General features: G+C 38.7%; 1 protein-coding gene across 2 annotated transcripts in view; it reads right to left on the bottom strand.

Moving 5' to 3' along the window:
* CPEB4 (cytoplasmic polyadenylation element binding protein 4) overlaps positions 1-21143 on the bottom strand; it is a 70647-nt gene that overhangs the window by 23929 nt on the left and 25575 nt on the right. Inside the window, exon 3 of one of the 2 annotated variants that reach the window (XM_052659121.1) lies at positions 7408-7458. The exons of the other annotated variant lie outside the window; for it this stretch is intronic. Within the exon in view, the coding sequence (XP_052515081.1) occupies positions 7408-7458 (51 nt within the window). The remainder of the gene's footprint in view (positions 1-7407; positions 7459-21143) is intronic. 2 annotated transcript variants of the gene reach the window in all.

Below are 21143 nucleotides of genomic sequence, written 5' to 3'. Positions count from 1 at the left end.
ACAATCTTCTCCCTTTAGTTCAGTCGCTCAGTCGTGTCCAACTCTTTGCGACCTCATGAATCGCAGCACACCAGGCCTCTCTGTCCATCACCATCTCCCGGAGTTCACTCAGACTCACGTCCATCGAGTCCGTGATGCCAGCCAGCCATCTCATCCTCTATTATCCCCTTCTCCTCCTGCCCCCAATCCTTCCTAGCATCAGAGTCTTTTCCAATGAGTCAACTCTTTGCATGAGGTGCCCAAAGTACTGGAGTTTCAGCTTTAGCATCATTCCTTCCAAAGACATCCCAGGGCTGATCTCCTTCAGAATGGACTGGTTGGATCTCCTTGCAGTCCAAGGGACTCTCTAGAGTCTTCTCAAACACCACAGTTCAAAAGCATCAATTCTTCGGAGCTCAGCCTTCCTCACAGTCCAACTCTCACATCCATACATGACCACAGGAAAAACCATAGCCTTGACTAAACGGACCTTACTCGGCAAAGTAATGTCTCTGCTTTTGAATATATTATCTAGGTTGGTCATAACTTTTCTTCCAAGGAGTAACCGTCTTTTAATTTCATGGCTGCAGTCACCATCTGCAGTGATTTTGGAGCCCCCAAAAAATAAAGTCTGACACTGTTTCCCCATCCATTTCCCATGAAGTGATGGGACCGGATGCCATGATCTTCGTTTTCTGAATGTTGAGCTTTAAGCCAAATTTTTCACTCTCCTCTTTCACTTTCATCAAGAGGCTCTTTAGCTCCTCTTCACTTTCTGCCATAAGGGTGGTATCGGTATCATCTGCATATTTGAGGTTATTGATATTTCTCCCGGCAATCTTGATTCCAGCTTGTGTTTCTTCCAGTCCATCATTTCTCATGATGTACTCTGCATATAAGTTAAATAAGCAGGGTGACAATATACAGCCTTGACATACTCCTTTTCCTATTTGGAAACAGTCTGTTGTTCCATGTCCAGTTCTAACTGTTGCTTCCTCACCTGCACACACATTTCTCAAGAGGCAGGTCAGGGGGTCTGGTATTCCCATCTCTTTCAGAATATTCCACAGTTGATTGTGATCCACACAGTCAAAGGCTTTGGCATAGTCAATAAAGCAGAAATAGATGTTTTTCTAGAACTCTCTTGCTTTTTCCATGATCCAGCAGATGTTGGCAATTTGATCTCTGGTTCCTCTGCCTTTTCTAAAACCAGCTTGAACATCAGGGAGTTCACAGTTCACGTATTGCTAAAGCCTGGCTTGGAGAATTTTGAGCATTACTTTGCTAGCATGTGAGGTGAGTGCAACTGTGCAGTAGTTTGAGCATTCTTTGGCATTGCCTTTCTTTGGAATTGGAATGAAAACTGACCTTTTCCAGTCCTGTGGCCACTGCTGAGTTTTCCAAACTTGCTGGCATATTGAGTGCAGCACTTTCACAGCATCATCTTTCAGGATTTGAAACAGCTCAGCTGGAATTCCATCACCTCCACTAGCTTTGTTCGTAGTGATGCTTTCTAAGGCCCACTTGACTTCACTTTCGAAGATGTCTGTCTCTAGATTAGTGATCACATCATCATGATTATCCGGGTAGTGAAGATCTTTTTTGTACAGTTCTTCCGTGTATTCTTGCCACCTCTTCTTAATATCTTCTGCTTCTGTTAGGTCCAGACCATTTCTGTCCTTTATCGAGCCCATCTTTGCATGCAATGATCCCTTGGTATCTCTAATTTTCTTGAAGAGATCTCTAGTCTTTCCCATTCTGTTGTTTTCCTCTATTTCTTTGCATTGATCGCTGAAGAAGGCTTTCTTATCTCTTCTTGCTATTCTTTGGAACTCTGCATTCAGATGCTTATATCTTTCCTTTTCTCCTTTGCTTTTTGCCTCTCTTCTTTTCACAGCTATTTGTAAGGCCTCCACAGACAGCCATTTTGCTTTTTTGCATTTCTTTTCCATGGGGATGGTCTTGATCCCTGTCTCCTGTACACTGTCACGAAACTCATTCCATAGTTCATCAGGCACTCTATCTATCAGATCTAGTCCCTTAAATCTATTTCTCACTTCCACTGTATAATCATAAGGGATTTGATTTAGGTCATACCTGAATGGTCTAGCAGTTTTCCCTACTTTCTTCAATTTGAGTCTGAATTTGGTAATAAGGAGTTCATGATCGGAGCCACAGTCAGCTCCTGGTCTTGTTTTTGTTGACTGTATAGAGCTTCTCCATCTTTGGCTACACAGAATATAATCAATCGGATTTCGGTGTTGACCATCTGGTGACGTCCATGTGTAGAGTCTTCTCTTGTGTTGCTGGAAGAGGGTGTTTGCTATGACTAGTGCATTTTCTTGGCAAAAGTCTATTAGTCTTTGCCCTGCCTCATTCCGCATTCCAAGGCCAAATTTGCCTGTTACTCCAGGTGTTTCTTGACTTCCTACTTTTGCATTCCAGTCCCCTATAATGAAAAGGACATCTTTTTTGGGTGTTAGTTCTAAAAGGTCTTGTAGGTCTTCATAAAACCGTTCAACTTCAGTTTCTTCAGCGTTACTGGTTGGGGCATAGACTTGGATTACTGTGATATTGAATGGTTTGCCTTGGAGACGAACAGAGATCATTCTGTTGTTTTTGAGATTGCCTCCAAGTACTGCATTTCGGACTCTTTTGTTGACCATGATGGCTACTCCATTTCTTCTGAGGGATTCCTGCCCGCAGTAGTAGATATAATGGTCATCTGAGTTAAATTCACCCATTCCAGTCCATTTGAGTTCGCTGATTCCTAAAATGTCGATGTTCACCCTTGCCATCTCTTGTTTGACCACTTCCAATTTGCCTTGATTCATGGACCTGACATTCCAGGTTCCTATGCAATATTGCTCTTTACAGCATCGGATCTTGCTTCTATCACCAGTCCCATCCACAACTGGTACTGTTTTTGCCTTGGCTCCATCCCTTCATTCTTTCTGGAGTTATTTCTCCACTGATCTCCACTAGCATATTGGGCACCTAATGACCTGGGGAGTTCCTCTTTTGGTATAATTAAGAGATATTTTTCTATACTAACTTTTAAATGATTTCTTACTAACCTCTTCTGGGACAAACAAGTACTTTAGCTGATGCTTCTAAGTGAGAGATATCCGCAGAGGAAAGAAAATACATACATGCATCTGTTCAAAACTAGTATTTTTTGCTACTCTCTAACTTCCCCTGCCAGAAGCTTCATTTTTGAAGTAGCTAATCTTAAATACTAAAGCTGTAAAGTGGAAGGTTGAAGAAAAAAGTACCACACACAAGCACTTTTATACAGAGGTGGTGGTAGTGGTTAAATGTTAGTTTTCTTGGATAAAATAAAGTTTCAAGTTGGGTAAAAGGAAAACTAATCATTCAATCTGATATCTAGCTCAGAGCTAAACCAAAACACACCAGAGAAATATGAGATGAATCGGCCTATGCTTAGCACTGCTTTCTGACTTAGCTGAGAAACTGTTTCAGGGTTGCTGTTCATAATTATAAAATGGATATTCTAACTATATTCCTACTACATAAGATTAACTAGGAAATGGTTATCTGTTACGGGATGAATAGCGTTCCCTCCTCAAACTCTATATGCTAAAGTCCTGACCCTCAGAAGCTCAGAATGTGACTATTTGAAACAGGGGCTTTAAAGAGGTGGTTAAAGTTAAAAGCGGTCTCCGGGCTGGCCCTGATCCAGTATGACTGGTGTCCTTATCGGAGATTAGGGCACAGACTTTCACAGAGGGAAACCGTGTAAAGACAGCTCGCTGCAAGCCAAGGAGGGAGCCACAGAAGAAACCAACCATGCTCACCCTTTGATGGCAGACTGCGAGCTTCCAAGACGAGAAACAAATTTCAGTTTAAGCCATCCCGTCAGTGGCACCTGTTATGGCAGTCCTAGAGAACTAATTACAATATCCAAAACGTAGCCAGAAGGTTGCTTTGTTTTTTTAGTACATTTAAAATCCAAGAATCTCCCTCTAAGGATTCCCCTCAAAAAAATATCTACAACTAGTAATACAACAATAATAATTCCCTAGAATACACAATTAATATTTGTTGAATTATACTGGCAATGTCTTTTAAAAGTCATGAGTGGTGATATGAAGGGTAATTGCGTAGTCTGAAAACTGATGATTGAGTATAGCCACGGGGGAAAAAAAAAAGCAATCTGATCCGCTGGGTAAGCGAGACCTTTTTTATCTCTGTACATGTAAATGCTGATATTATCCCAATATAACTGCTGAAGCTAGTAGACTAAGTATTTTGAATCTTTTCCTTTTTATTTATTTAGAATTTAAACTGCACTTCTTCCCCCAAACCTCTGATTGCTTGAAAATTTCAAAACAAGTTATACAATAAAAGTCACACTGAAATTCAAAAGTACATTTAAGAGAGGAAACAATTCTTTCATATTTTTATTCAAATAAAGCAAGAAACGGTTCTCAATTCAATAGAGGTTTGGAAGAAAAAGCTCTGAAAGTTATTAACTGAAGCAAAGTAGCTAAACAATCACCTTTCTAAAGGTTTTTAAAAGCCTGAATAGACTACTTGTGATGGAAAGAAAAGAACAGCTCCCGCTGGTTCATTTAAGTCTCAAGGTTGAATGATGAATACAAAACGACACAACATATTAGGCTTATTTTCAGCTTTAAGAAAAGGCTGAATGGATGTAAGATGTAAAGAGACTGCATTTAAAAGTAAATAAATTTTCATGCTATCTTAATAAGAGACAAAGAAAGCATGTTCAATATTAGATAATTTTTTCAACTCATCATAATCTCTTGGTTTGTGGTTCTTTTCCCCTTACAAATCTTAAAGCACTAATATTCCCAAAATGATGTTCTAATTAATTTAGTTTGACTACATGCCAGGTGCTATTCTAAATGATTTTATATGTACTTAATCTCCACCACAATCCTACAAGATGGGTATCATTTGTGATTTTTGAGTTTATCTTCATTAAACACACGTAATGCATTAAACTAGCTCTGCAATACAGGAGCCCCCAAAACCTGAGCTATAGTGAGAACAAAGTGCTACTACAAATTATCATACGAATGCGACCAATTTATCTATAGAAGCAATCCACCATGGAAGATGTTTCAAAAATTTGACTGAAAAGAATGGGCAATTTATTATTGTTGTTTAGTTGCCCAGTCATATCCAACTCTTCTCCAACCCTGCCCGGTTCCTCTGACCATGGGACTTCCCAAGCAAGAATACTGGAGTGGGTTGCCACTTCCTTCTCCAGGGGATCTTCCCGACCCAGGGATCAAACTCGAGTCTCCTGCATGCCTAAATCAAGGTGACTAAAGAACTGTCTTAACATCCCTCCACCTTCACCTTGCGTTAATTTCAAGATTTTTAAGTAACCTTCTTCTATAATCTGGACTCTGCTGTCAGAGAGCGAATGGGTCTATCAGTAAACTCCAGTATCTAGAGATACTGGAAGCATCGCCTCATTATGAATGTATAAATTGGTACGAGTCAGCTTGTTACTAAGAACTAAAACTTGTTCATTCTAACAAAATCAAGTTCTGGAACTCTGCAAAGCTGAATACTGAATCTGAGACCATGGCAGCCATAACCCCATACTCTGGGTCTTGCCTGAGGAGGGCAGCAAGTTTCCCCTCTTTGACATCTCTTTGTTCTTTATCTTCCTATCTTTCCGTTTGAGATAGTGTTAACCTCAGTCAGTTTACTTCTAGAATAAAATTTCCATGTATACAACAGTGAAAAGAAAACCATCTAGTCTACTTCTAGAGGGTGTGGGCAGTAAAATTTCAAAATATAAACATTTAGTGGGGGAAGTTACCTTTATTTTTCCTTTGCCAAGTGAGGGTCATTAAAAAATAATCTGATCTTGAAAGAAAGGATATTAAGGAGGGTGGGGGGTATAAAAGGAAAAAAATCTTATAGTAGACTCTAAAAAATTAAGTGAATTTGGCTTTAAGGAAAACCCACCAGAGAATGTTTCTTTTTCTCAACTCAACAAAGATACCCCAGGGGCAACTGACCTATTAATAATTTAGCAAACAATTGGGAGAATGAAGAGTTGATCCCTTTGCCTAAGACAGAACAACAGTATCTCAGATCTTGGTTGCCTGCAATTTCTAGCACCTGACTCTGCAACTCATTCCACAGGAAAAGATGAAACCACACTACAATGACAACCCTTATATTACTCCCCCTTATCCTGATGCCACTGTCACCAGTTTTGGATTTCAGTCTATACACATTTACGCTAAAATACTGTATTTTGGCATTATTTCTGGCACTGTAGCATGTAAAGACCAAAGACTGATGAACAAGGGAGGTTTTTACAAGCCACATGGTCTCCAGAGGATCTAATGTATGCAGCAACTCTCATAAATCAAATCTCCTTCTAACTTTTCTTGGCTCTATAATCCTATAGTCTACAGAACACTGGTTTTTAAATACTACAGAAAAAGAAATCCAGTTAAAAAAGTAAGTTTCAACTCCTCATTCATACTAGACCACGGACAAGGAGGAAGACTGTTTTTGGTTTTGCTTTGTTTAGGGAATGTGGAGAATATGGTTATTTGGTCAAGAATATTTCATACAAGTGGTGGGACTTAAAATGAGTTTTAGCAACTCATTTAGCAACTCATTCATAGTGGATGGCACTATGAATACACAAATTTGAAATCCATATACTATAGGAAAAGAGTGAAAAAGAAGTAAACAAGACTTCTGTATCCCACCCAATTAGTTTAAACTATCGTCTTATAAAAAACTTTTTAAAAATTCTTTAATTCCTTTAATTCTTTAATTCCTTCTGTGAGTAGATGGTCCCTCCTTCCTTAATAAATATAGTCTGCTTCAGAATACACTTATAAAAAGACAACAACAGTTCAGTGGTAATATTTAGAATAGGCAAGGAGAATTTACTGAAGGCACTGCAAAGGCTAATATCATCTTTCGTGTTGTCATTAGATAGCAAATAGTGAATGACCTTGTCCTTTGCAAAGTCAAGCCCTGTGGTCTTAGGCTGTTTTTTCTGATTTTAGATCTCTGATTACCTTCCCTTTCCTTTTCCAACTACACAGAAATGGTTTTCGTGTTGACATTTCAAAGGTCACGCTACAGAAGCAAACACTGAATTAAGCCATTCTTTATGTGTCATTATGGGATCCTCATTTATTTTCATTGTCACCAGTTTTAAGACAGCAAATTAGTTGGCTCTCATGGTTTAAAAAAAGTTTCTGCTCTAATTTGAAGGAATAGTAATTATTCATAAAATATCTGACAGATTAATAGCAACTTGCAGTTATCACTGCAGAGCAAACTAATGTCATTTCTCCACCTGCTGAAGCACAGCTACTACATTTTCTAACCAGTACTAACTTGTTTCAGTTCTCTGAATTTCACTAGGGTGAATCAATTATTATCACTTACCATTAATAAGCAGAGAGCTATCGGATCCTGGATATGAATAGTTTAGACGACCTAAGGGTAGAAGAAGGCCATTACTATATTTTTTTCATAGATGGTTTAAATGTACTCAACAACAAAGCTGAATTAATTGCTTAATAGGTATTTTAAAAACCATATTATGGGAATAAAACTTAGCTGTGCTAATAAACACAAAGAGTTAGAGGACATATCAAACAGCATGTTCACAAACATTCAAAAAGGGAAAGCCTGAAAGTGGGAAAATAAAATATCCCTTATATTTCACTATTCAGTTCTTCTAATTTCCAAATCCCCATCCAAAGTAATCTTTATACCCCTATGTTCTCATATCAACTCCTAATAACAATCTTCATGTTTTTTTCCCCATCAATGTTCAAGTTCTCTTTCATGTGTAGTTCTTTACTGCTATTTAAAAGGACATAGCTAGCAGTAGTATTTTTTATATGAATCATAACAAAGGTGCCAGTTTTATGCCTACATGTACAGACATGCCAGTAGGTTTCAATTCATATCTCGGGGAATAAGTACACAAAGTAAAGGAACACATTTCACTATACTTACACATGAAGAAAATAGCAAAGCACACAGCAAAATGCACAGAGACAGAAGAGCATTCAGTAAACGCTGGGTTAATCTTCTCTGAATTTTGAACCTAAAATGGGCATGCAAGATACCCACGAGAAAAGGGCTTATGAAAGTCTAAAATTTTTGGAGGATGCACCATCTTCCACAATAAAGGGGGGAACACATTTCTACTCTGGAAGAGTTTCTACATGTAAGTTGAGATATCCAGACTGCACATACTTAAGCCTAGATCTATGCTATAAATTATAAAACTCATTATTACAACATTTTTACGTCTCCATATTCCACATGCCCTTTGTAAGAATGGTAGAGAACCCTCAAGTCTTGTTCATCTAAGCAATGGAAAGGGGAACTAAACAGTTAATTACCTACCAGAGTTCAGCACTCTATGCATCAGGAGTAGTGTGAGAATATAAAATTGACTCAGAATTACACACATTCCAATCAGGAAACAGCAGTTTAAACTCTGACCCCACAGAACCATAACAGACTCTCCAAGACAATAAAAACAGGGGGTAAGCAGAGCTTCTCCCATGACTGGAGCAAGTCTTTCAGGATGCCGGGAAGACTCCAGACCCCACCTAGTTCCGATGAACACTATGGGAGCCAGGGCTAGTATGTGGTCCTATCCACCACCAGCCACACATTTAAAATTATTTAGAAAGGAACTTTAGACCACAGCTATCCTTCAGTCTCTCAAAATCCTCTTTCAAATAGTCTCCACAGAAATAAACTCATGTCATAAAAAGAGAAAAGTGTTCTCTGTTGCTAATAGCTTTAATTAATCCACATGTGAAACTTGGGAGTCTAATATGAAACAAAATCTGAAAATTTTTCTATAATTTAAAACCAAATACAAGGATTTTTTTAAACTGTAAATTGCGTCACTTAAAATTTCAGTGTGTTCCTGTTTAGGGAGGAAAGGTAGGGATGGAGACCGGCAAGGAGGAGGTGAAAACTAACCTTGATATTTCAATTTCTTCCTAAAAACTGGCTTTGTTACTTAATGTTTATATACACAACCAAGTAGCCAAATCCAGTGAATTCCAGCTTAACTGCTTAACTGCAAGCCCAGATCATATGACCTGTCACAAGAATATCTTTTAAAAAGCATAGACTTGAGATGCTAGAACAAGAACATGACCTTAATTGTCAAAAACTTGGGAGGGAGGGAGGGAGGGAAAGAGGGAGGGAGGGAGGGAGTGGTGTTTCTGAATCACTTAAGAGTAGCAGCTGATTCTCTGCGATGGAGCACTTGGATTACTTTTGTAGCCGTAAAACCCTCTAGTCAGTGAACTAACAGTTATCACTCACACCATTTTTATCATAAAACACATTTTTAAAAGATGATATAAATCAACACAGGAACAAAAATATTTAATGATATTAACTGAAGTTAAGTTTCTGTATTTCGAAGAAGATACTCTTAATTTTTTTAAAAGGTAACATTAATGAAACCAAGGCTGTTCTATATGAACTATAATGCCTGTTATTTGATACTAAAAAATGATAATTAACAATGAGAATCCAAAGATAAATTCCCAAACTAGCTGGCCCAATTTAACTAGTCAAGTTCCACCTTATCAGAAACTGACTTTTGGGGTAACTTTTAAGGAGAAAGAGATAAGAACAGTTCAACAAAACAGGCACAAAAATACCCCCTCACTCAGTTCTCTCAGTCTGCCTCAACACACACCTCCTAAAATGCCACCCTGCACTCACAAAGTAGGTATCCTTTGAGACTTTTTCTGTTCATCAGACTTCTAAATACTGTAATTCTATCCTTTAGCTAAGACAATAGGGCACTGGCAAAATTTACAGTTTAACTCTGAAAGTGATACTTGTTTTTATTTTTTGACCTGTTCTTATGATGAGTCGTGTTGGGCTGAAATCCGTTATGCCCTCTGTATAGTAAATACACCTGTTAAATATTTTGTTAAACAAATAGCAATGCTTTCTATTTCAATTTTAAAATATTAGCAGTGACATAAGAAAACTTTTGGAAAAAACTTTCATAATGCTTCCCTACCCTACCTGCCCTATCCTATAAATTCTTTCTATAATTAAAATATTTAGAGTCATCCATTCATGACATCTATTATGAAGAACACAGACCCCTTTCTTTCTGGAAGTCCTCTGAAAGCTCCCATTCTAAGTTCCATGTTACTCTAAAGTCTTCTACAAGCCTTTCACATTCTCCTTGTGCCCCTTTCTTTTCTGCTCTACAGATGCCAACTTTCACCAGCAGTTTTGCATTTTCTAGTCCATGGCAACCCCCTCCCTCCCTCCAAGACCTCTTTGTTTCCAATGGAGAATATTTGCAAATCTTTTTTGTTTGTTTACTTGTCTTTTTTTCAATTATTTTCCCTAGGGCACCTTTCCCAAAAAAGAAGCCCCTCCTTTTTAGATTAACTCACCAAATTTTATTTCTATCTATATTGCAATAGACAACCATCTTAGGTAATCATCTCAGCTACTCGCTAACTATCTTATCTCTTTTAAGAAACAGCCCCCCTCTTTAAGAACTAGAGCTTCGTTGTTGTTGTTGTTGTTGTTGCTGTCATTGAACCTAGGTATCTTGAGTTTCCTGTTTGGGCACCAAGTAAGTATTCAATGAGTTTACTCCACTGAACTTAAAACACCATCATTTCACAAATGAATACACTGAAGTAAAATCTAAAAATCACTGAGATATCTAAATATGAATATAACCCAGTGTTTGTGAGTTTTGCTTTCTGGCTTTTTGATAACTCATTCATCTATAAACATAACCCAGGCTTTGGTACATTTAGAATTGAATTCCTCAAGGGAGAAGGAAAGCATTAGGATTTCTGGCAAGTGAATCTATTTCGTGGATAACATTCAGTCTTTGGAGGGTCTTAGTATTGATTATGTTATAAACACAAAGAAATATTGCCAGATCAGCAGTCCCAACCTTAAGGGACACTATGACAGGAAAAGTAGTCGTCCCTGGAGGCCCGCCGTGGCATTTGGAGCCAGAAGCCTGGCATGCATCATGCAGAAGGCGTAGACTATATTTGGTGACATGACTCAACCTAGCCAAATATAGGCAACTGATACAGTGTGACTCTGGGGAACTACACTACCAAATTCTACAGCCTAGAAAAGATTCAGATTCCAAGTAGGCATTTGCGAGCTGGAAAGAACCAATATTTACCAACTAGAATGACTAAGAATTACTGGGGGAAGGAGGTGCTCAAAAGAACAGTATGTACTATCATAACTATCATATTAAGACACTAGCTAAAGTAACCACGTTAATAAGATGAAAGGAGAAAAAAAAACTGGAAGGAAATACTCTAATAAATTAGTATCTCTTACTTTCAAAATTAGGTAAAATAAGTTATTTTCTAAAAACTAACTCAGATAGTATTGCTACTGATGATTCAGCAGGAAATGATATAATAAATGCTGCCATTTCAAACACACAAGCAATAAAAAATATCAAATGTTCTCTAGTGCTATTAGATTTCACGCTATGGCCTTCTCTTTCTATTAGATTTCACGCTATGGCCTTCTCTTTCTCAGTCATGCGAGCACTGCTGGGGGCATGGTCGGGCAAGGGATGGTAACAGGGGACAGCTCTGCAAGGCTGTGTAAAATATAGCCATGCTGACCAAAATAGTGACAGCAGCCTGGAATGCTGAGTTAGTTTTGTTAGATACTAACAAAAAGGGAGAGGTTTCCAGTGGACAGGCTTCCCTGGTGGCTCAGACGGTAAAGCGTCTGCTTGCAATGTGGGAGACCTGGGTTCAATCCCTGGTTTGGGAAGATCCCCTGGAGAAGGAAATGGCAATCTACTCCAGAACTCTTGCCTAGAAAATCCCAGGGATGGAGGAGCTTGGTAGGCTACAGTCCATGGGGTTGCAAAGAGTCAGACATGACTTAGTGACTCTAAGTTTCTTTCTTTTCATTGAACATCATTAAAAATTTCTCACAGGGAAAGGATAAGCATGGATTTAGGTCCATTTCTAAGACAAATAAAAAGGTTTATGAACACAGCACAACACTCACACAAATATATTCATACATATACATACACATTATGTGTTGTTGTTTAACTAGAGATGTTTCTCCTGGTTCTGCTCTTAGCGCCATAAATAATTGTTTAAAGGAGGTGCTGTTCCTGCCTTTCTATATTTGCTGTTTCTACCAATATTGTCAGATTTGCAGCAAGATGGCATGGTGGGGGCCTGCACGATGTAAGCAAGGTCCAAGAAATGATACATTCAGTTTGAATACTAACTTTACATTTAAACAAATGCAGAATATATATAAATATGAACTAATAAAAATGTACTCATTATGTTCTATCACTTAATGATACAAAGATCATTTTGTGTTTTATTGCTGACATGTAGGAATCTTAATTCCCCGACCAGGGATTGGACCCACTATGATCCCGGCATTTGAAATTCAGACTTTTTAACCGTTAGATCCCCAGGCAAGTCCCCAGAAATAATCATTTTTAATAATTTCTTCCACTGACCTAAAAGTAACTCCACAAAGCATAATCAGTAACCTTATTCTACCTCATCACTTCTCTGTGATACAATCAACTTCCAGTAAAGATGTTTCTATGCAAAATTATGAAAGAGACACCAGCTGGGACTGACATCAACAGGATGGAGAGTCTTGCCCCCCTCCCCAAAAAGCCATTTAAATTACACACACGCACACACACATGCATACACACAGAATTTACACTACACAAAACCCCTTTCCAGGATAGATCTGACTTTCAGTTTAAAGGCTGGAGCTTGTAAAAAATACTTGAATTCTCTTAACTCACTGCCATTTCCCTTCTAGATACTCTAGATATTCAGAACTACTGGCCCATTAACTTTCTCATCTGGGTCCCTTCCTCTGTCTGGAATGCCTTCCTTTCTCTCTGTTTCCAGTGTTTCACCACTCAAGCCCCCTCCCTTTTATCCAGGTGGCTTCTTTCTTAGGCCTCACATCCTATGGAAAGTACCTGCCCAAAGCCACCTGCTCCTTGGTTCAGACAGCCCTACTGGCTCCACACAACACTCTTTACACTTACTATATACTGTATTCAAATCACCTATTTCTAAACTCTCTTCCTCTAGGACAACAAAATCTTTGAGGACAGGTTTTGGGTCTCACATCCTAGAGCTCAGAGCAGAGAAAGGCACTTAATAAACAGCTGTTGAATAAATAAAACAAAGCTAGCAGCTAGTGGTCTCTCTGGCATGAAACACACAGTGCAAAGTGTAGAGTTGGATTAATCTCATCTAGTGAGGTAGGTTCAAGTTACCTAGTTTCTCTGAAGTAAAAACAGAGATATTTCCATGTACATGTGAGAAATTCATAAGATAATTTTTGCAGAATGCCCAGAAAAGTCCCCCTGGATAGAGTATGTGTTCAATTAATAGTAATTCCTTTCCCTTCAGTAACTTAAAAGCCAGAGACAACCAACAGTTTCTCGCTTGTGAGAGAAAGAAAGAGGAAGGATTCCTCCTTGCCAAGCAAGACCCAAACTGGACCCCTGAGGAAGGGAGTGGCCATCTGGGGGATTTTTCAGCTTCAGAGAAATGAGTTTGCTAATGTTCTAAGTTACGAACAGGGATATAATTCTTCTTTCAGGAGATGAGAGAAAAAAAGCTAACTCTTTTCTTTTATGATAGCCAAACTGGCAAAGTTGCATCAGTATTTTAGGAAATGAAAACTTTGGAAATTTCAACTTAAAAATATTCTTTTCAATAAAAGCCAAAGAGGAGCTTCTTTTTTAAGGGCCAATAGCTCAGATTTAATTTTTCAATTGTGATATGGTAGCTGAAAATCAGAGTACAGTGTGGCAAAAAAAAAAAAAAGAAGAGAAAATAACATTTTATCTTTAAGGTAAGTAAAGTCAATGGGCTATGTTTCTACAGATTGAGGAAGGTTTCATAAGGATTGCTTTAACTATAACTGAGGGCAGGTACAAAGGTGGAAGATCTAAAAGCATCTAAGAATTTCAGGCAGATGGGAATGTCTAGAGAGACACCAGCAAAGAGCTGACCCAATTAAGGAATTCAAAAGATTTCCTACTGCCAGTAAACCTAACAACAAACCAGCAAGCAGGAAGGCTATTTTTATCCTTGCCAGAGGCCTTCTGACTCTGGATGCTACATTTAGAGGACAGAGCAACAAGATAACTTGCCTTAAGAGGATGTTATGATACCAGCGATTAATGGCAACTTTTCAAGCTTTAAATATTAGGCATAGTTTTTATTCAAAGTAAACGAGCCAAAGCCCGTTAAAAAAAGAAAAGATAATATAATGGAAGGAAAAGTGGAAAAACAGACCAATGGGTAGTAAAAAAGTTTTGAGCAATCTAGAAACAAAGCCAAGGCAGTTAAAATTAAAATTAAATTAATTAATTAAAATTCTCCTATCTTGTAAAAATGTTGATTAAAACAAGCATGTGTTATAAGAGACCTATTTTAAAAGAACCAGTGGATAAAAATAAAAAATTGTAGAACTGACCTGAAGGTAAAGATTTTGAGAAGTGGCTCTCTGCCCTAACATGAAGATCAAGACAAATTTATGGAGTTCCTAGGAACTATAAAATAAGTTGCTTGTAAATGATTGAGAACTTTAGAGACAAGCCACTCTTAACATTAGTTACATGCATGCCAAGTCACTTCAGTTGTGTCCGACTCTGTGACTCTACGGACTGTAGCCTGCAGGCTCCTCTGTCCGTGGGATTCTCCAGATAAGAATACTGGAGTGGCTTTTCATGCCCTCCTCCAGGGGATCTTTCCGATCCAGGGATCAAACCCAAGCCTCTTATGTCTTCTGCATTTGCAGGTGGGTTCTTTATCACTAGTGCCACCTCACTGGTTACTGAAGTCCAAACCCCAAAAGCAATCAGCAAAGTCAGTAATTGGCATTCTGCATACACAGCTATCAGCAACACTAATCATTTACTTAATATAAATTCTGATGACTTGATTGAACCTTAACTTTCACTTGAATTTCATATCTAATTTCATTTGTTATTTCTCAAAAGGCCCCGTTCTTATTTTCCTTTATTAATACTAAAGGCACTTAGTCTTCCTCTTATTCATTAGTCTTCAAAACTAAATAATAAACAGGCTGTTCGAAGATGTCTGCAAATTATCTGGAGGATAAGCTGCATGAGGTCAAGAGTCTTATTTTTTATATCCTTATATACCCCAACAGGCTAAAATAGTGCTTGGCACTATCTGCTTGATAACATATTTGTTTTATGAACAGCCTCCCATAACTTTAGACTTTACATATATATTCAAAGTGGTTCTCAAAGCAGAATGAGGGTGGGGTGAGGAGGGAAAGCAGTCTATCTGAATCACTTCTGGAATACACATGCTTAAGTCTCACGACAGACCTGGTGAATCAGAATGAGAAAAAAGAAAAAGCTAGCTTGGATAAGTTCGCTCAGTGATTCCAGACCTTCACCCTCTGAAAGGTACCCTACAATAAGAAATCAGCAGGTGTGCGAAATCTGAATATTTTACAGAAGATTATGATAAAATACAGATTTTAAACTCTGTCCCCAGTTTCCTACATTAAGACACCTGAATGCCTAAAGTGTACTAAAATAAACATTTTTAATGTTTGTCTCCTCATAAATGCTGCACATAAATATCTACTGTGTGGCTACCAGACCATCAGCCGGAGGCTCTGTGTCCCATCCTGATTTTCCAGGCACCAGTTAGTTGACTGACTTCCAAAGCTATTGTATCTCTCGGAACTATAGTCTCTTCAACTATAAATTGGAGACCACAAAACTCACATGGAAGGTTATTATAAGGATTTAAATTAGAGATAATTTTCAGAAGGGGCAAAGCATAAAAGTCAGAGAAATGGTATCAGAAGTAATTGCCCTTTCACTTGAAACTTGTTGTTAACACTGTTTCCTATACAGAATGTCCAGGTCCATGTCAAAAAAGAAATATACAGACCAGCATCAAATGTGCATTGTGGCCTACTACTACCCAATACATAGAATATGCTCAAATGTGTGTGGAGCTGGAATTTAAGCTGAAGCTAAAATGTAAAGTACTATGTGGCTTGAAGAAGGCCATCTCCCCCTCCTAACAAGGGCTGTCATGTTACCCCACACCAGGGTGCACCCCTGTTGTTACAGGGCTCCCCGTGCCCCTGGCACTGTGCCAGTTGTAATCTGAACAGTCCACACCCTTAGCTATGCTTCAAAAAGCAAAAAGATGGCTACAGATGCCCCCAGAGACAACATTCCAAAATGCTATTAATACTTGGTGGAGATGATAAGCTAGGATAAAGTAAGTGACTCCTTACTCCCCTTTGTCCTCATCCTCACCATTTTCCTCTATGGAATTCCTTTTTTAGTTATGTTGTTTTGGGTAATGGGGAACATTCTAATGGCAGGAGTTTAAAGCCGAACAATTAAAGTTCTCCACAGCAGTGTTTCATAACATTTCAGAATTATTAAGACCTACACTAATCAAAATATTTCACAGAGGCTCCCCACCATACTTGAAGCCCTCAAGCCCCACTCCAGTGGATATTACAAGTAAAACAACAAGAAAAGCCTTTAATAATAAAAGGCTACTATGAACTCAGCAATACCTTTAAATGTATTTTCATTGTATTACATCAGCATCTGCATGCTTTAAAAGATAATCATGCAACACACAGATGACAAATCTATCCTCTAATTGGAATGTTTGGTTCTAATAGGTTCCTGCTGCTGCTGCTAAGTCACTTCAGTCGTGTCTGACTCTGTGTGACCCCATAGACGGCAGCCCCCCAGGCTCCCCCGTCCCTGGGATTCTCCAGGCAAGAACACTGGAGTGGGTTGCCACTTCCTTCTCCAATGCTGGATCCCATCAAATAATGACCACGTCTGAAGAGGTCCATGATCCACAAATTAAGAACAGAAACATTACATAAAGCCAAGTTTAAACAACTCTTTCCTAGACATAGCATTTTTAGGCCTATCTGAAAAAGAAAAAATGCACTCTAGAAACAAAGCCTCAACTCAACTGAGCAGATCTGACTGATTTCTGGTTATATCCTTTCCTACAAGCTGCTGCTGCTGCTGCTGCTGCTGCTGCTAAGTCACTTCAGTTGTGTCCGACTCTGTGCGACCCCACAGACAGCAGCCCACAAGGCTCCCCCGTCCCTGAGATTCTCCAGGCAAGAACACTGGAGTGGGTTGCCATTTCCTTCTCCAATGCATGAAAGTAAAAAGTGAAAGTTAAGTCGCTCAGTCGTGTCCGACTCTTAGCGACCCCATGGACTGCTGCCTACCAGGCTCCTCTGCCCATGGGATTCTCCAGCCAAGAGTACTGGAGTGGACTGCCATTGCCTTCTTACAAGCTACTCAATATTAAATGCTCACATGAAACCCATATGCTATTTTCAGTCATTAAACCTTCAACCTTGACATTTAGGAATACCATGCCAGAGACTGTGTGGAATTGCTGATAGTAACTTAAAGTTCACTAAGTTCAATCCCTGCACTTCCTCTTTTAGATGAAGACACCAAGATCTAGAGGGAAGTGACCAAATTAAGCCATGTAACTGCTAATGGCAAAACCAGGTCTTAATACACTCCTCAATGCTTCTCTTTATTTATTACATTTTGGGAAAGTCTATTATAAGCCAACAACTTCTGATCTTTTACAATAAAGACATCGAGTGGCCAATTTAAGTATCTCCATTTAATTAACCGTGACAGACATTTATTATTTGGAATATTATAGCCAGTACAAGTTGACTTTTTTTTTAGATTCTTTATACAAATTAAGAGTAATTAATCATGGCTGCTCTTCAGAAGATCTGCACATCAGTGCTGGTTCTCAAAAATTAAAAAAGGTTCCTCTAATTGGTTGATTCCTCCTTCTCTTTCCCAAACTACAGCAACTGGTATCAGCTCAACTGGATACCAAAGAGATTATGGAACTACTTTCCATTCAGAGTTTCACTAATGTTCTTAACTTAATGGTTACCAGGTAATAAGCAGAATAAAAAAGAGCCCTGCTTTTAGAACGGACTGCACTGATGTGGGACTGAGTTCAGACTAAGTCTGTCAGACAAATCAGACAAAATAATGAAGCCCAGAGGCAGCCAGGCCATCTCCTTACCTGACTTGAAAAGTAGTAACTAGTTTTAAAGCGAAAGAGGAAAGTGAAAGAGGAGTGAAAAAGTTGGCTTAAAACTCAGCATTCAGAAAACTAAGATCATGGCATGTGGTCCCATCACTTCATGGCAAATAGATGGGGAAACAGGAAACAGTGACAGACTTTATTTTTGGGGGCTCCAAAATCACTGCTGGTGGTGACTGTGGCCATGAAATTAAAAGATGCTTGCTCCTTTGAAGAAAAGCTATGACCAACCTAAACAGCAAATTAAAAAGCAGAGACATTACTTTGTCAACAAAGGTCTGTCTCAAGGCTATGATTTTTCCAAGTCATGTATGAATGTGAGAGTTGGACCATAAAGAAAGCTGAGCACCAAAGAATTGATGCTTTTGAACTGTGGTGTTGGAGAAAACTCTTGAGAGTCCCTTGGACTGCAAGGAGATCCAAGCAGTCCATCCCAAAGGAGATCAGTCCTGAATATTCATTGGAAGGCCTGATGCTAAAGCTGAAACACCAATATTTTGGCCACCTGATGCGAAGAAATGACTCATTTGAAAAGACCCTGATGCTGGGAAAGGTTGAAAGCAGGAGGAGAAGGGGACAATGGAGGATGAGATGGTTGGATGGCATCACTGACTCAGTGGACATGAGTTTGAGTAAACTCTGGGAATCAGTGATGGACAGGGAGGCCAGGCGTACTGCAGTCCATGGGGTTGCAGAGCCGGACGCTACTGAGTGACAGAACTGAACTGAACGAGTTTAAAACTAGTTAAAAGTTACTCCTTTTGCAAATTTTTACTGCAGAACAAGTTCATCAACGCTTTTCTCTTTTCCCTCTTTTAAATTTGGTAGTAAGGAGAGTGGCAACATCAGGGGAAACAATAAGGAGTAGCAAATAAAGAACATCATAAATCAGGTATACACAACTGATAAATGAATCAACTGCCTACAATATTTAGGTTGAGATTCCATACATGTCAGGAAGAAATAATTTGTGGCACAGTTGTGCAACTATTCTGCTTCCTGTTGTTAAATTGAATGCAAAGAGAATCTCGGATATTTTTATGAAAGCTATGACTCAAGTGGCATGGCTTCCCCTCCCTCAACGTCAGCAAGTAACATATTCTAGGATTATGTTAAGGAAAGTCTTAAACCTTCACAGACAACTCACCATTGTATTACTCCATAATCAAAAGGGCTTTCATTATGCAGATTAATAGCACATAGGGCTGTTCTAGTAGCTATCAGGAAATGAAACAGCAAGTCACCTCTCTACAGAATTTTACCATATAGAGGGAAAAAAACAGAAAAATAATAAGGTGATACTATCAAAAAGTACAATATACTATTATTAATTTAGAGATGGTGCATGAACAAAATGGATCCCTATAAATGTTCTGGACCTCCTTCTACTTTTTATACCATAGGGAGATCCCTAATATTTTGACACTGACAACCTGCTGACAAAGTCTGAAAACCTTACTACTTAAATGCTATTCAGACTTCACTTCTGAATGGAAAATAATATTAATATCTGTCCACACTGTAATGTCTATATTTATTAAGTTGTACATAGATGGAGGAGCCTGGTAGGCAACAGTCCATGGGGTCGCAAAGAGTCAGACATGACTGAGCGACTTTACTTACTTACACAATACTTAATGTGAAAATGTACAAGATTATAGAAAAGCACTCATAAATTTGCTACCTGATTGCTGCTTGGGTTTTGGTATGGTATTTCTAAGTTTAAACTGTCATATATATTTATTTATTTACCAATAAATATTACCAATTTATCAAGAAATTTACCAATTTCTTTACCAATAAATACTACCAATGTTTATTTCTTTACCAATCCCTGCCCTGAATGTGAGTCTAACAAAATTAAATTACAACAGTCATAAAATATATGAGCTTTAATACAGCTGCAAAGAAAAGAAAAGCTGTATGAGTTAAAAGCATCTTTAGAAATAGTAAGGCTTTTAATCTTTTAAATAACATAAAAAGTTTACTGTCACTTTTCCCTCTGGCCCTCTTTACCCTCACTTCTCATCCAGGTAAAAACAGAGTTACAATAATGTTTTAAGATGCCTACTCAATGTTCCTGGACTCAAATAAGATTCTTTGTGTTCAATATTCAGGATTAAGATATGGAGACTGCTTGAGTAATTATGGACCGATCATGGATGACATAAGACAAATTCCCCTTTTGTGACAATTACTTATGTGATTTTCAGAACAAATAAGAACAAGGGTCAATATTTCACTACCAACACGTGGAGGGCAAAGGATCACTACTTTGTATTTACCAGCACATGTTATATAAAAAGTCCGGCAGATGAGGATCTGGCCAAGGAACAAGGGGCATTTAGTATGAACCAGGTTGGTTTCAGTTCAGAGCTTAGAATAAGGAAGACTTCAGCCTTAGGCTACCAACACATCCGTGTTCACAGACATCCCATTCTGTTCTCCCGGGCATTTCCCTTTCCCCTCCTTCCCTTGAAAAATTAAAACAAAACAAACCTGAAACAACAGCAATCCTCCAACCTGGAAAAGTACAGTCACACAGTTTGAAACCCACACCTTTGTAAACTCTGCCTACACAGTGCTATGAGGAATCAAAAGAATCCTGAGCAACAGTGAACCAGGAGTGGGTCTGAATTCAGAAACCAACCTGCACCAGGAATAGACAGACAATCATGGTCCACCACTTTGTCCCCTCCTTCCTCACAAAGGAAGTTACCTCAACGGAGAAGCCCAGGTCCCATCCTTCAGCACAACTAAGCAAAAGAAAAAGACTGTTTAGGATATTCCATTTCAGCAGTCAGGAAAGGGAGGGTGTGGAAGGAGAGGAAATCACTTCACTTCTCAACAGCCACACACAAAGTTCATCATAACCAAGTTTATAAACTGCATTCTCTGCTGTGTGCCTTACTCCATTACTCACGAGGCTTCTAAGAGTAAGGCAGTTTTCTCCTCCCTAGAGCCCCCCACTACTCA

Source organism: Budorcas taxicolor, chromosome 20 (genome assembly GCF_023091745.1).
Source record: "Budorcas taxicolor isolate Tak-1 chromosome 20, Takin1.1, whole genome shotgun sequence".
Classification (NCBI taxonomy): domain Eukaryota; kingdom Metazoa; phylum Chordata; class Mammalia; order Artiodactyla; family Bovidae; genus Budorcas; species Budorcas taxicolor.
Note: the sequence above shows the minus strand (reverse complement) of the source record. Positions and strands in the feature narration are given on the sequence as shown.